The sequence below is a fragment of the Symphalangus syndactylus genome, chromosome 20 (genome assembly GCF_028878055.3).
Source record: "Symphalangus syndactylus isolate Jambi chromosome 20, NHGRI_mSymSyn1-v2.1_pri, whole genome shotgun sequence".
Lineage (NCBI taxonomy): Eukaryota > Metazoa > Chordata > Mammalia > Primates > Hylobatidae > Symphalangus > Symphalangus syndactylus.
This window is the reverse complement of record NC_072442.2, coordinates 62271437-62284633: the sequence shown is the minus strand read 5'-3', so window position 1 is coordinate 62284633 and position 13197 is coordinate 62271437. Positions and strand designations below refer to the sequence as shown.

General features: G+C 49.5%; 1 protein-coding gene across 11 annotated transcripts in view; it reads left to right on the top strand.

Moving 5' to 3' along the window:
- Positions 1-13197, top strand: part of WSCD1 (WSC domain containing 1) — a 65694-nt gene that overhangs the window by 25753 nt on the left and 26744 nt on the right. For all 11 annotated transcript variants that reach the window (XM_063629591.1, XM_055256983.2, XM_055256993.2 and 8 more), the window contains one exon: positions 1200-1321. In XM_063629591.1, coding sequence (XP_063485661.1) covers positions 1200-1321 — 122 coding nt within the window. The remainder of the gene's footprint in view (positions 1-1199; positions 1322-13197) is intronic.

The following is a 13197-nucleotide window of genomic DNA, read 5'->3' as shown; positions in this document are numbered from 1 at the left end:
GGATGCCATCTAGAGAAACCCTGATGAGTCTGGAAGAAATACGAGCAGTTGGTGCAAGAACATTCCGGAAAGTTTGTTCAGCTCCAAGGAAGCCAGCTAGGGCACTGGACTTTTCCACCTGGAGGTTCTACAGAGCAGCAGGAGGCTTGGCAGGAGGCTTCTTTGTAACATGGGCTTGAGGAGTGTTCCTAGAAATTGAATGGGAGTTCAAGATCAGAGAGAGGCAAACATTGCAAAGAGGCAAAGCAGTGGTATGACTCCAACGGCACAGCAAGAACAAACATGGCCGGGTTTCGGATTTCCACGTCTGCTTTTCTTTTAATGCATCTTCTGGGAGGACATTGAATTTTTCACTATATCGCCTCTCAGGTAACCTACCATGGAAGGAATCTGGCACCTAGTAAATGCACCATCCAAATTTGTTGAAGGAAGGAAGGAAGGAAAAGGAAGGAAAAGGAAGGCAGGAAGGAAGGAAGGAGAAGGAAGGAAAGAAGGAAGGAAGGAAGGAAGGAAAGAAGGCAGGCAGGCAGGCAGGCATTATGGAGAACTGGCAGAAGCAAGAAAGGGAAGGAAGGAAGGAAGAAAAGTAAGGAAGGAAGGGAGAGGGAATGAAGGGAGGGAGGGAGGGAGGGAATGGAGAACTGGCAGAAGCAAGAGAAGGAAGGAAGGGAGGGAGGGAGGAAGGAAGGAAGGGAGGACGGGAGGACGAGAGGGAGGGAGGAAGGAAGGAAGGAAAGAAGGGAGGAAGGAATGACTTATGGAGAACTGGCAGAAGCAAGAGAAGGAAGGAAGGGAGGGAGGGAGGAAGGAAGGAAGGAAAGAAGGGAGGAAGGAATGACTTATGGAGAACTGGCAGAAGCAAGAGAAGGAAGGAAGGGAGGGAGGGAGGAAGGAAGGAAGGAAAGAAGGGAGGAAGGAATGACTTATGGAGAACTGGCAGAAGCAAGAGCTGAGCGCTGCAGTTTCAGGCAAGTGGTCCCTTGTAGATGACCCTGGACGATCAAGGTCCTGATGCCTGGTTTCTCTCAGAAGCTCAGTATGACTATGTCCCACCCAGGACTGTTTTCCCTCCCTGATTTAAACTCGCCTCCTAAGTTTATTTATACCTGTCTCAGGACCTAAAGCCAGCATTTTCCCTGGTGACAGGCACCAACAACTGGAAACCATCTCTTATCAGAAACCCCTCTCTTTCCCCCCAGGGCAGACTGCCACCTACCGCGGGTGCTTCCAACTGCCAGAGAACATCACGCACGCCTTCCCCAGCTCCCTGATACAGGCCAATGTGACCGTGGAGACTTGCTCGGGCTTTTGTTCCCAGAAAGTAAGACCAAATGATAATTTCACAACCCTTTCCTTTAAGTGTGTGTGGTGGTCCCGAGAGAGGGGGGCACATGTGCTGGGCTGCGGGTGTCCCCTCTGGCAGTCCAGATGGGAGCAGAGGATGGGGGCATGGATGGGAGACAGGCATACACCGGGTACCACAGAGGGAGCCAGCAGGGAGCCCTTCGCCTCTGTCCACCATGTGAGGCTGGGTGGGGAATTGTCAGCAAGGCTTGTAAAGCCGAAAGGAGAGTGCCTTTCTGGATGCGAACTCTTGGCACAAGTGTCAGATGTTAAATTGACTTGGTTTGGAAGCCAGAAGATGCTGGCTCAGGACTTGGGGATAGCTGATGGATTTTCTGTTATTGATGCTGACAGTGTTGGGCCGTGAATCTGATGACAAGGGCTGGAGCCACACTTGCATCTTTGGTTCAGCCTGGGCTGAGGAGTAGGGCGTGACCCCGTGGAGGGGCAGGGCTAGGCACCAAAGGCCACTGACCCCGCATTGCATAGTAGCTCTGGGGTGGGGAAAGTTGGTCAAGGCCAGAGGGGGCTTGCAAAAAGCCGGGCCTGGAGTGTGTGAAGCAAGGCTGGGGAGACCCAGCAGACTGTGTCCGAAGAACACTGAGATCTTGGGCTGGTGTCAGGCAGACTCCAGATTGGTGTGGATGCTACGGCTCTAGAAATGGCCCTCGGTGGCAGTAGGCTTGGGGCTGGGGCTATTTCACATGCGCTGGGATTGCAGTACCCTCAATGTGGCTTTGGTACTTGGCAATGTAATAGAACAGGGCTAAGGTGAGAGGATGGCCTTGGCCAGGATGATGATGATGATGACAATCAACAGAAGCTGCCATTCGTTGATCACTCATTCCATGCCAGGTACTGTTCCAAGCACTTTATGGGTTAACTCATTTAATCCTCCTAACAACCCTACAGCTAGGTGCTATGATTATCTGCATTTTCCAGGTGAGGAAACTGAGGCAGAGAGTTTGAGCCATGTGCCTGAGATCACACAGCCAGTAAGTGGTGGGGTCAGGATTTGAACTCAGGTAGCTCCATAGTCTGTTGTGGGTTGAAGGGTGCGGGGTGGACTTCAATGAGAGCAGATGTGATCGGACCTGCAGGAGCAGCACAGCCATCCTCTGCTGCACCCCCCACTCCCGCTCTCCCTGCTTCCCGTGTTCCTCCGTACTCTGGGGACACCTCCTTTGGAGGGGGCTGGAGAACAAAGCCTTTCACATGTGCTTTCTTGTCCAAGTGCATCCTTTGAAGTGGCTCTCCTGCATCACCAGCATTTCTGAAGCCACAGCCAAGGATGTTTTGGGCATCAGGGCACCCACGACACAACGAAATGAGCCAAAAAGGCAGTTTGTTGATTTGCAGACATCTGGCCTGGGGACCTCCTCATCCCTTCTCCTCCTCATGGGAGCAGAGCGATGGGTAGAGGCAGCAAGGATGCCCGCTCAGCTGCCAGCCCGGCTGGTGCTCTCAGGAGAATGAGCCACCCTCCCAGGGCTTCCCTCGCACCTGCAGCTCAGAGCAGTTCCCTCGAGAGGCCCTCTCGTTGGAATCAAAGGAACTCTGTGGTCCAGACCAGGCTGAAGGCAGGCCTCCCTTGAGCAACCAGCTTGGAGAGTCCTGCTATGTGCTGGGCACGGCACTAGGAGCCTTCCTGCGGGGGGTTATCTGCTTTAATCCTCCAAGTAGCTCCCAATGGGAGATACTCAGATGCCTGCTTGCTGCGAGAGGCTGGGCAGGTGTGCAGAGCTGAGAGCCTTCACACACAGGCACAGAGCAGCCGGCTTTGCAGCCCCTGCTCCTGACACCACACACAGCCCGTGGTTTTACACACTGCTGCCATTCGGCGTTATGGAAGGGGGAAGAGACGGAGAAGATGAGGAGGAAGAGGAGGGAAAGAAAGGGGTGGCCCTTGTGGCCATGAGCCATTAGTGTTTCAGACTAGTTTTAAATAGGGACATGCTTACTTGGATCACAATGAAGACGCCAAAGGGCATAGCAGGGAAGCCTTCCTCTCACTCCATGCGTTTCCTTGCCTGGATTGTATTGGCTTCTCGTGTCTACTTCCAGAGAGACTGAATATTTCAGCAACTGCATCCTTGCCCATTCTGTAACCAGCCGCGCAGCCAGGCAGGAGCTGCACCCGCCCTTCTGCACTGAACTCTTCACTGGACAGCCTGTCTCGGAGATTGTCTCACATCGCGACACAAAGTGCTTTCTCATTCTTTTTTACCATTACACGGAGGTCCTATAATTTATTTAACCAGTTTAGCATTTCGCCTATTTCCAGCCTTCACAAACAATGCGGCAGTGACTACCTGTGTATGTACGTAGATCACTTTGTGTGAGTGAATCTGTAAGAAAAATATTCCTTGGAGATGCTGGGTCAAAGACTGAGTGTCTTTATCATTTTGGTAAACTTTGTCAAGTTGTCCTTGGCAAAGATTGTATTCATTTTACACCCCAATCAGTGATGTGTGAGGGGGAGGCAAGCCACCCTCGTAACCCTTCTTTTAGGCAAATGCCTGTTTTCTGGGACTCCTCCCTTTGTGTACCTCATTAGGGCCCAGAGAGTTCTTTTTTATTTTTTTTTTAGACAGTGTTCCGCTCTGATGCCCAGGTTGGAGTGCAGTGGTGTGATCATAGCTCACTGTAGCTTCTGCCTCCTGGGCTCAAGTGATCCTCCCACCTTGGCCTCCTGAGTAGCTGTGACTACAGGCACACACTACCATGCCCAGCTAATTTTTTTGTGTATTTTTTGCAGAGACGGGCGGGAGGGGCGGTCTCACCAAGTTGCCCAGACTGGTCTCGAACTCCTGGGCTCAAGCAATCCGCCCTCCTTGGCCTCCTGAAGTGCTGGGATTACAAGCATGAGCCACTGTGCCCGGCTGGTCCAGAGAGTTCATATTTGTGATTACAGACAAGAATTTAAAGGCTTATAACTCTTCAACTTGTATTTTCAGCCTTCCTTCATATTTACTGGCATAAATCCAGACTGCTGCAGTTTCACACTGGAGCACGTGCCAGAAGATACATGCAGGCTCTTGGTGTCTTGTGCTATTACACCTTAGCACCTTGTCCATCTCCCCTCACAATGCATTTCAAGGACAAGTTCCCTTCTCTGCTCTGGCCGGAGCAGTCGTGAATTGTTTGGATCAGAATTACATGGGAAGGCCATCCAGGTTTCTCAGAAACAGCCTCTGTCCTCAGCACTCACAGCACTGGAGCCAGTGCTGACACCTGATCCTTATCCGGGCGCCTCTGCATGGTCGGATGGGACTGGGAGGGTGGTGTTTCCTGAGTTCCATTGTTTAAGGCTGCAACATTTGCAGCTGTGAGGAACAGAGTCATCATTTCCAGCTTTAAAGTTTAAAGTGGGTATTGGCAGCGCATATTTAGTGGGACTTGGCAAAACGCAAATGCTGGGACGGTGGGCACAGCCAGGGGCAGGTGACTTTCACTGGTGGCAGAGTAAGGGCAGTGCCTGAAGGGGGTGAAGAAGGCTTGGAAGGAGGCTCAGAAAGGAAGATGGTTGCAACTTTTGGGAAGGGTTGGAGCTGGAGGATGTGGGGCAGTGTCGGCAGGTGGCTGAGGAGATTAAGGAGTGTGTTCCAAGAAGAGGCGACTGCTGAGCAGGAACCAGGTGGCGGGAAAGCAGCCCAGGTGGCCAAGCGTGCAGGGTTACTTGGGGTGCTGTGAAAGGTCAGGGGGCACAAATTGCAGAGGGCCTTGTGATGCAAGAGTTATTAAGAAGTTATTTTAGGCAGATAGTAAGGTTCTGGGTGGAAATTTTCTTGTAATAAGAAACAACCCCCAAACCATCTCTTTTCTAATAGAAAAGGCAGCTTAAAGGGCCAGGCACGGTGGCTCATGCCTGTAATCCCCCACTGAGGTGGGCGGATCATGAGTTCAAGAGATTGCGACCATCCTGGCCAACATGGTCAAACTCCGTCTCTACTAAAAATACAAAAATTAGCCAGGTGTGGTGGCGCCTGCCTGTAGGCCTAGCTACTTGGGAGGCTGAGGGAGGAGAATCGCTTGAACCTGGGAGGCGGAGGTTGCAGTGAGCCGAGATCACACCACTGCGTTCCAGCCTGGGTGACAGAGGGAGACTCTGTCTCAAAAAAAAAAAAAAGAGAGAGAAACTAGGTTCACTCAGTATGGTGATTCCCACCGTCTTTTCCTTGTCACCAGGTGTACCAAGTGTCATGGCCACCTCCAGATAACACCATGTGTTCAGAACATCATGGCGACCTGCATTTGCATATTAAAGGGCTAAGGTGGGAGGGCCAGGTTTTTCAAGGGCTACGTAAATGACACACCTGGTCAAACCAATCCCCTGGGCCTTATGGAACTCAGACACTGCCTCCTCCAGCATCCCAGTATAAGCAGCCACTTTTCCGCTGCACATGGGGTTTTCTCTTTGTTCGAATCCCCCCTCTCTCTGTCTCTGTACGGGGGAGCTGTTTTCTTCTTCCTTCCTTCTTTCTTGCCTATTAAACTTTTCACTCCTTAAAATCACCCCACGTGTGTCCATGTCGTTTTATCTAAACCGGCATGAGACCAAGAACCCTGATGTTCCTGCAGTCATCAGAGCCGTATCACTTGGATGCCTGCCTCAAGGTTTAGACTTTTTTCAGTGGCTGGGAGGGCGCTACTGTTGGTGTGGCAGGGAGGGGCTGGTATGTCTTGTGTGGCACTTTATAGCTGCAGGTATGATGTTCTGGAGCAGGGAGAGGATGAGAGCTAATAAAGAAGGGAGTAGGTCTAAGAGACACCACAGGGTCGGAATCCACAAGAGAGGATGTGGGGGCATGAAAGAAGAAGAAGGGGGAACCCTCAGGGAGGAGGATGAGGCGTGGATGGGGTTGGGGGTGGGTCGGGGCAGCTGACCTGTCCAGTGCGGGAGGGAAGTTCTCCTTGGATCCTTCTGGGAGACGGCATTTCTCAGGGGTACCCTCAGAGATGCCTTGGCAAAGCTGCCACAGAAGTCGACCTGTGACCTGGTTCTGGAGTTAGGGATTTCACGTAGGGCAAGAACAGTGCCCTGAATGTCATGCCTTTAAGTAAAACCACTGTCTGCCCAATGGAGCGAGCCTTTGGCTCCCAGATTGTCCATCCACTCTTGCTTGTCTCGCCCGTGGATGTGGGCGTAACTTGAACTCAAACCGTCTGTACTGTTAGCCCCTCGGCTCTGAGCTCTGCAGATGCCTGGCAGGGGTTTTGCTGGAATTCTGACTTCACTCTAGAGCAGGGGTTCACAGCCTTGGATCTGTTGGCGTTTGGGCTTGGATATTACTCGTGTTGGGATCTGTCTGTGCATTGTAGGATATCTAGCAGCATCCCCAGCCTCTACCCACTAGATGCCAATAGCACATCTTCCCTCAGCTGTGACATACAGTCCCCAGACATTGCCGTATATCCTCTGGAGGGTAAAATCACCCCTGGTTGAGAACCACAGCCCTGGAGAGCCACCTGAAGATGCCAGGCAGCCATGCCCAGGCATGGCCCATATCCCCGTGGGGCTGAATCCTGGGGAGCAGTAGTCTCTTCCAACCATTGTTGAGGATGGAGAAGCAAATTCTGCCTCCAGCATTGAGGTCCGATGGATGTGAAATTGGTTGGAAGTTGATCTGACCCAGACCTGCAGAAGCCAGGGACCTCTTTGCAGGGAATGGTATCCTCTCTTCCCTCCTGAATGTTGAGGGTGGCGAGAGAGGTGAATTTGGGGATGTCTGGCTGTATTTGCCTGCTCTGAAGTGCCAAGCGCCTCCTCTCTGGAAAGGCCAGTGGTGCAGAGGCTGCCTGGGAGTCCCGGTGGCAGCTTTATCTCATCCTAATTTGGCCAAAAAACAAGCTCAAATGTCCTATGATGTGGGAATGGTTAAATTATGCCACGGCCATACAGTGGACTATAATACAACCATTGAAAATGTTTTCAAAGACTTTGATGATGGAAAATGCTCACAGTATGTTAAAAGGGGCAGAGCTGAGCCTGGGGGCAGGAAGCTAGGGGTTTAATAGAGCTGGCCGGGAGCGGCAGATGTGAGAGGTGGGGCTTGGAAACAGGAAAAGAGGAGGGGGTTCCTTGTAGTGCCCCCACTTTTGAGCACCATCTGACGCTTATTTGTGGCCCCAGATAAAATGTCTACTGTTTTTTGCTAGTTCGCGAAAATGGATTTGGGGAGCTCCAAGAGTGTAGTTTGACAGAAAAAGAACATTCCAGGCTATATCCGCATCTTAATGATCTGACTCTCTGCCAGCAAGAGGGACTTGACCAATGTAATGTGTTTTTAAAGCCCAGTCAAATGATCTTGTCTAATTTCCTGTGATCGTACTGGAGATGGAAAGAGACCTGCTTATTCTCAGTCCCCTTCAGGATCCTGTTGGCTCCTTCGTTCCAATGCAAGGCGACAGTGAGCAGGGGGCAGCTTCGATATTTGCATTGCTACCAGTTCAGATCTGGGGTAATTAGTTTTGTTGCCTGATATTTGTGCTCAAGTAGATAGGCCATTTGTGGGGGCGCTCCGAAAGGAGGCTGATGAGTGAAATCTAACACCATCTGCAAATAGGTTACTAATGTGAGACACTCCACCAGCGATTATACCTTGTGATGTGAAGTTTGTTCTCCCAGCAGCTGTTAGTGATTCTACTGATAAAGGAATCACAGGGAGAGGAGAAAGAGAGGTGTTGCCCTTTCTTTTTCCCTCTTTTAGCCTCTTTTGGGTGTCTAAATTCTTTATGCATTAATCACCTGGATGTTTTCCCATTGACATTTCTTCTAAGTTTTTTTGTTTGTTTGGCCATTTAATGGTGGTGCTCACCCAGCCACCTTTCAAATGGAAAAGCATGCATTAATATGGAACCTGTTTGTTCTCAGCTGGGCAGCTGCTCTTGCAAAATCCACTTGGATCCCGATAGATTCGGTCTATCGAAGGTAGCCTTATGGTCTCCATGGGGCACCCAAGTTCATGTCTTTGCCAAGGGTTCGGTCTGTAAGAGTCTGGGTTTTGTGAGCCTTGAGAGTAGGAATTTTCTCTTTGACAAAATGCTGTAGTCATTCCAAGAGCTATTGGATATGCTTTGAATTGCTTATAAAAAGTCTGTGGTAAACCTGTTGATATTGTACTCTGTGTATTTTGAAAAACACGTATTTTTTGGGGGGGGTTAACAGATATCTATTTTAGAGAATTTGAAAATTTTCCAAGTGCAGAAATAAAAATAGAACGCACCTGTAACAACTAATAACATTGAACATCTTTTTGGTCTTTTGTTCTAGGTGTGTCTCTTCGTAATTCGTTTTGTAAACATTGACTCATTCCTTCTCACATTTGTTCCTGTTTCTCATTGAATATATTGTGAGTGTTTTCTTTCACTGTGCTGTGCCTTATGGCTTATTGGCATTCTGTCCTCTCCTGAGGGACATTTAGGCCATTTCCTTTCTTTTTTTTTTCTTTTTCCTTTTTGCTATTATAAACAATGCTGCCACAAACATCCTTGAAAATAAACCTCTGAGCACATCCATAAGTATTTCATCGGGCTATATTGGCAGATAACGAATTGCTGGGGCAGAGGATAGGTACATTTTGTATGAGCCCTTTTAAGACTTTTTATACATTTTGGGAAGTGTGTCTTCTAGCCTCATCCTTCTGAAGCTGGTAAAAGGGCTTTAGAGTCATGGTAACCTGGCTTCATATTCCTACCCTGCCACTTTCCCATTTTGTGATTCCGGCCAGATCACATAACACAGAGCCTTAGTCTTCTCATCTGCTAAATGGGATGGGTGGAGATGAAAGTGCCTCACCAGACTGTGAAAAGGATTCAGTGATTTTGTGATTTATGTTTTGGGGTGTCTGGAGTGGCGAGTGTTCCAGACAATGCTTATGATCGTTGTGATTATTCAGTGTCCCCTAGTTCTTTCAGTATGTGGGGGATGTTTGAGAAACTTCCTGGGATGAAGAGTCAGTCCTTTTCCAGGTCAGTGGAAAGCCAGGCACCTCAGGATCCCAATGGTTGGGCGGTTCTGAGTCACACCGTGTTTCACAGACTCTTCTGTCTGAAGGATGTTTGTTTGGCTTTGACAGGGAGGGTGTTGCCTGGGGTGGTTGGTGGGTTAAGTAGGTCTGCTGTCTGGGGCTCAAGTCTTCAGAGAGCCATCCGCCCCTGGAGACATCCCACATCCCACAGGGTCCCCTGGAGACACTCTGACATTTGCCACAAACAATCATGCTTGGCCTGCTCTCACATGCATAGAATGGATATTGCAGCCTCTGTTTAGGGTGTGTGCTACAGCGCACGGAGAAGGGAACTGGTGAGTGCACTCTTTACGTCAAGAAAAGTGGATGTTGTGGGGGTGGGAGGAAGCCCCTGCCTCTGCCCCCAAGCATTTGCCTCCGCTGGACTCAGCCCATCCATGTTTACTGAATATCTACTCTCTGAAAGGCACTTCAAGAGTATTTCAATCCGCCGATCCCCCATGTGGATGGAGGAACCAAGACTCAATTCAGCTAAATTTAAACTCACACCTATAGACTCCAGAGCCTGTGTTAGCCCATTTGCATTGCTGTAAAGGAATACCTGAGGCTGTGTAATTTATAAAGAAAAGAGATTTATTTGGCTCATGGTTCTGCAAGTTGTATAAATATGGCCCCAGCATCTGCTTCCGGTGAGGCCTCAGGAAGCTTCCAATCATGGTAGAGGGTGAAGGGGGAGCCAGCATATCTCATGGTGAGAGACTGAGCAAGAGATGGGGAGGAGGTGCCAGGCTCCTATAAACAACCAGCTCTCCGTGAACTGACAGCAAGGACTCCCTTATTCATTACCAAGAGGGTGGTGCTAAGCCATGCATAAGGCATCCCCACCCCTATGATCTAACCCCTCCCACCAGGCCCCACCTCCAACATTGGGGGTCACATTTCAATATGAGATTTGGAGGGGACACACATCCAAACTCTGTGAGAGCCCTTAGTCATTAAACTGCCCCTTTTGCAGAGGATAAAGCCAAGGCTCAGAGATGTCCAGTTGCTCGTTGACAGTCCACGGATGGGATTCCAAGCCCGTAGTTCCTGATGACAGGCTTTGGGTTGGTTCCATTACCAGCATCTGCCTCCCCAAATCAGAAGGCCCCATTCTCAGTTACAGCATCACTGGACAAGTTTTCAGCCAACCTGACATATGCCTGAAAGCAAAAGTCTGCCCCCTTTGTCCCCAGTCACTTGAAGTCATCTTTGTGGGTGTCTTCTTTCCTTTTTGTACGTTGAATATCCAGATCTGCCTCTGGAGTGAAGGGAACTGCTCTGGAGGCAAGAGACTGGCAGAGCTAACCTCCATACTGGTTTGCAGATTTCACTGGAAACCCAGCACATCCATGTATTTGCCTCTCGGGAGTTGAGCTGTGTTGACGTGGCAAGGCCCTGGACTCGGAGTCCAGAAGGCTGGCTCCTTTTCCCACTCACCTGGCAGGCTGGGCATCCTGGGCTGTTCACTGCCTACCTTCGAACCTCAGTTTCCCCATCTGTGATCCCTGAAATCTCTGTCATTCTGTGTAATCCTGGGGATCCTGAGAAAAGTGCTCAAGGAGGAACGAAGATGGAGGAGATGATGCTGAGAGGGGCTGGTTTGTTACAGAGGTCCCGCCTGGGACCTTGCCCCTTACCTGGAGGAATGTTCACTCCTTGACCTAGTGGCCACAGACCAAGCCTCCCGCATGTGGATCCCCACCAGCCCCAGAGCCCTGCCCTTGCTGAGTCATGACCCTGCTGTAGGCTGAATGCCCACCCATACCTCAGCCCAGCCCAGCACTAGCCCTGCACCCAGACCGAGCCAGGCAGGCTGTAGATGCAGGATCAGGATGAGGATGTGTATCTTTCTGCCTTCGGACACAGGCTGAGCCAGCTCTTTCTTTAACCCCTCACCTATCTGATTGAAACATCCCAAATCTATCTTCTCACTTTCTTTTGCTGCCTTGCATTCTTGGACCCTTTTTTCCTCTTCTTTCTCTCACTGAAGCGCCCTTTCTCTCTCTCACTGAAGCATAGGGTAGGGTGTGGGGAGCAGGGAAGTTGGCAGAGAAATAAGATTCATCAATATTTAATTTTTATGGAAATCATGTCCTAGAAATCCCCAAGGGGCTGAAAATTGTTCTGTGTTTTCAGAATCCAGTGATGTCGCTGAAGCGGTGATGTTGTAGATAAAACCACATTACTGTCTGCAGCTCTCCTGTCGCTCTGCAAACACCCGGAAACTTGACAGTTTAATTCACTCAAGGAAGCAAAAAGGTTCGGGTCACTGCTGGGGGCAGCCCATTCTCCAGTCCTGGGATATAAGATTGTGAGGCATCAACTTCAGCGGGGCTGTTACCACTGGGAAGGGAGACGGAGCCAGCGTGCCTTGAGTAGATTTACCATGCTGGTAAATTTTTTTTCCTTGGAACAGGAATCCCAGGACAGCAGAGCCCCCTCTGGGCTTTCTATTGTGGGGAAGATTTGCTTAGAGATAACGGGCTTTCTTCTCCCTCATGCCTGTGGTGCAGTTAACCCAATGACCAGCAGAAAAATCAGACCCAAGTTAGTTTCCAGCAGCTTCTGGTGCGGTTGGGATTTGGAAGGGACATTCATTTGTTTCTTCATTCATTCACTCATTCATTCATTTCTTCATTCATCTAACATTTATTGAGCATCTGCCATGTGCAAGGCACTTTTCTAGATTCTGAAAATATAACAAAGCACATGAAAAACACAACAACCCTGCTTATGTTCTTGTGGAAAGAGGCAGACAACAAACCAGGTAAATAAGTAAATTATATAGTATGTTGTATGGTGATCCATGTCATGGAGGAAAAGGAAGTAGGAATCATAGGTGTTTACCCATGAGAAATGCAAACTTTTTTGGACTAAAAGGCTTGCACAAGAATGTTCAGAGGACCATTATTCCCAATAGCTAAAAACCGGGAACAGCCCAGATGTCAATCTACAAGTGGATGAATCAACAAACCAGTGCATCCTTGGATGGAATACTACGCAGCAATGAAAAGGAATGATCCACAGACACAGATAACAACATGAATGGATTTGACAAATATTTTTCTGAATGAAAGAAGCCAGGCACACAAAAACATGTGCTGGGTGATTCTATTTATATGACTTTCTAGTATAGATAAAACGAATCCATGGCGATAGAAATCTGAAAGGTGGTTGCTCTGGGGAGGGAAGGAGGATGGTGAATGGGGAGAGGGGCCTCTGGTGTCACGGATGTGCTGCCTGTCTTGATTGAATGGTACACCTGGGATCAGAGCATGTCATCAGATAGGTTATTACACAAAACTGTAAAGCATGGTGAGGGAATAGGATGTGTTGGTGATGGTGGGAAGAGTTTGCAACTTGAAAAGGGGGTGGCCAGGGAAGGCCCCGTGGAGAAGGTGACTTGAAGAAAGTGAGGGAGAGAGCTATGAGGGTATCCGGGTGAAGGGCATTCCTGGCAGGGGGAACAGCAAGTGCAAAGGCCCTGAGGTGGGATCATGAGTGGAGAAGTCAGGGAACAGCAAGGAAGCCACTGCATTCATCAACTTGGCTGCTATGACGGAGTGCCACAGACTGGGTAGTGTAAACAACAGACATTTATTTTCTCATTCTGGAAGCTGAAAGACTGAGATCAAGGTCTCAGCAGGGTTGGTTTCTTCCGAGGCCTCCCCACTTGGCTTGCAGACAGCAGCCTTCTTACTATGTCCTTGCGTGCTTGTCCCTTGGTCTGTGTGTTGGCTGTATCCTAACCTCCTCTTCTCGTAAGGACCTTTGTCATATTAGATTAGGGCCTACCCTGATGGCCTCATTTGAACTTAATTATCTCTGTAATCCCAGCACT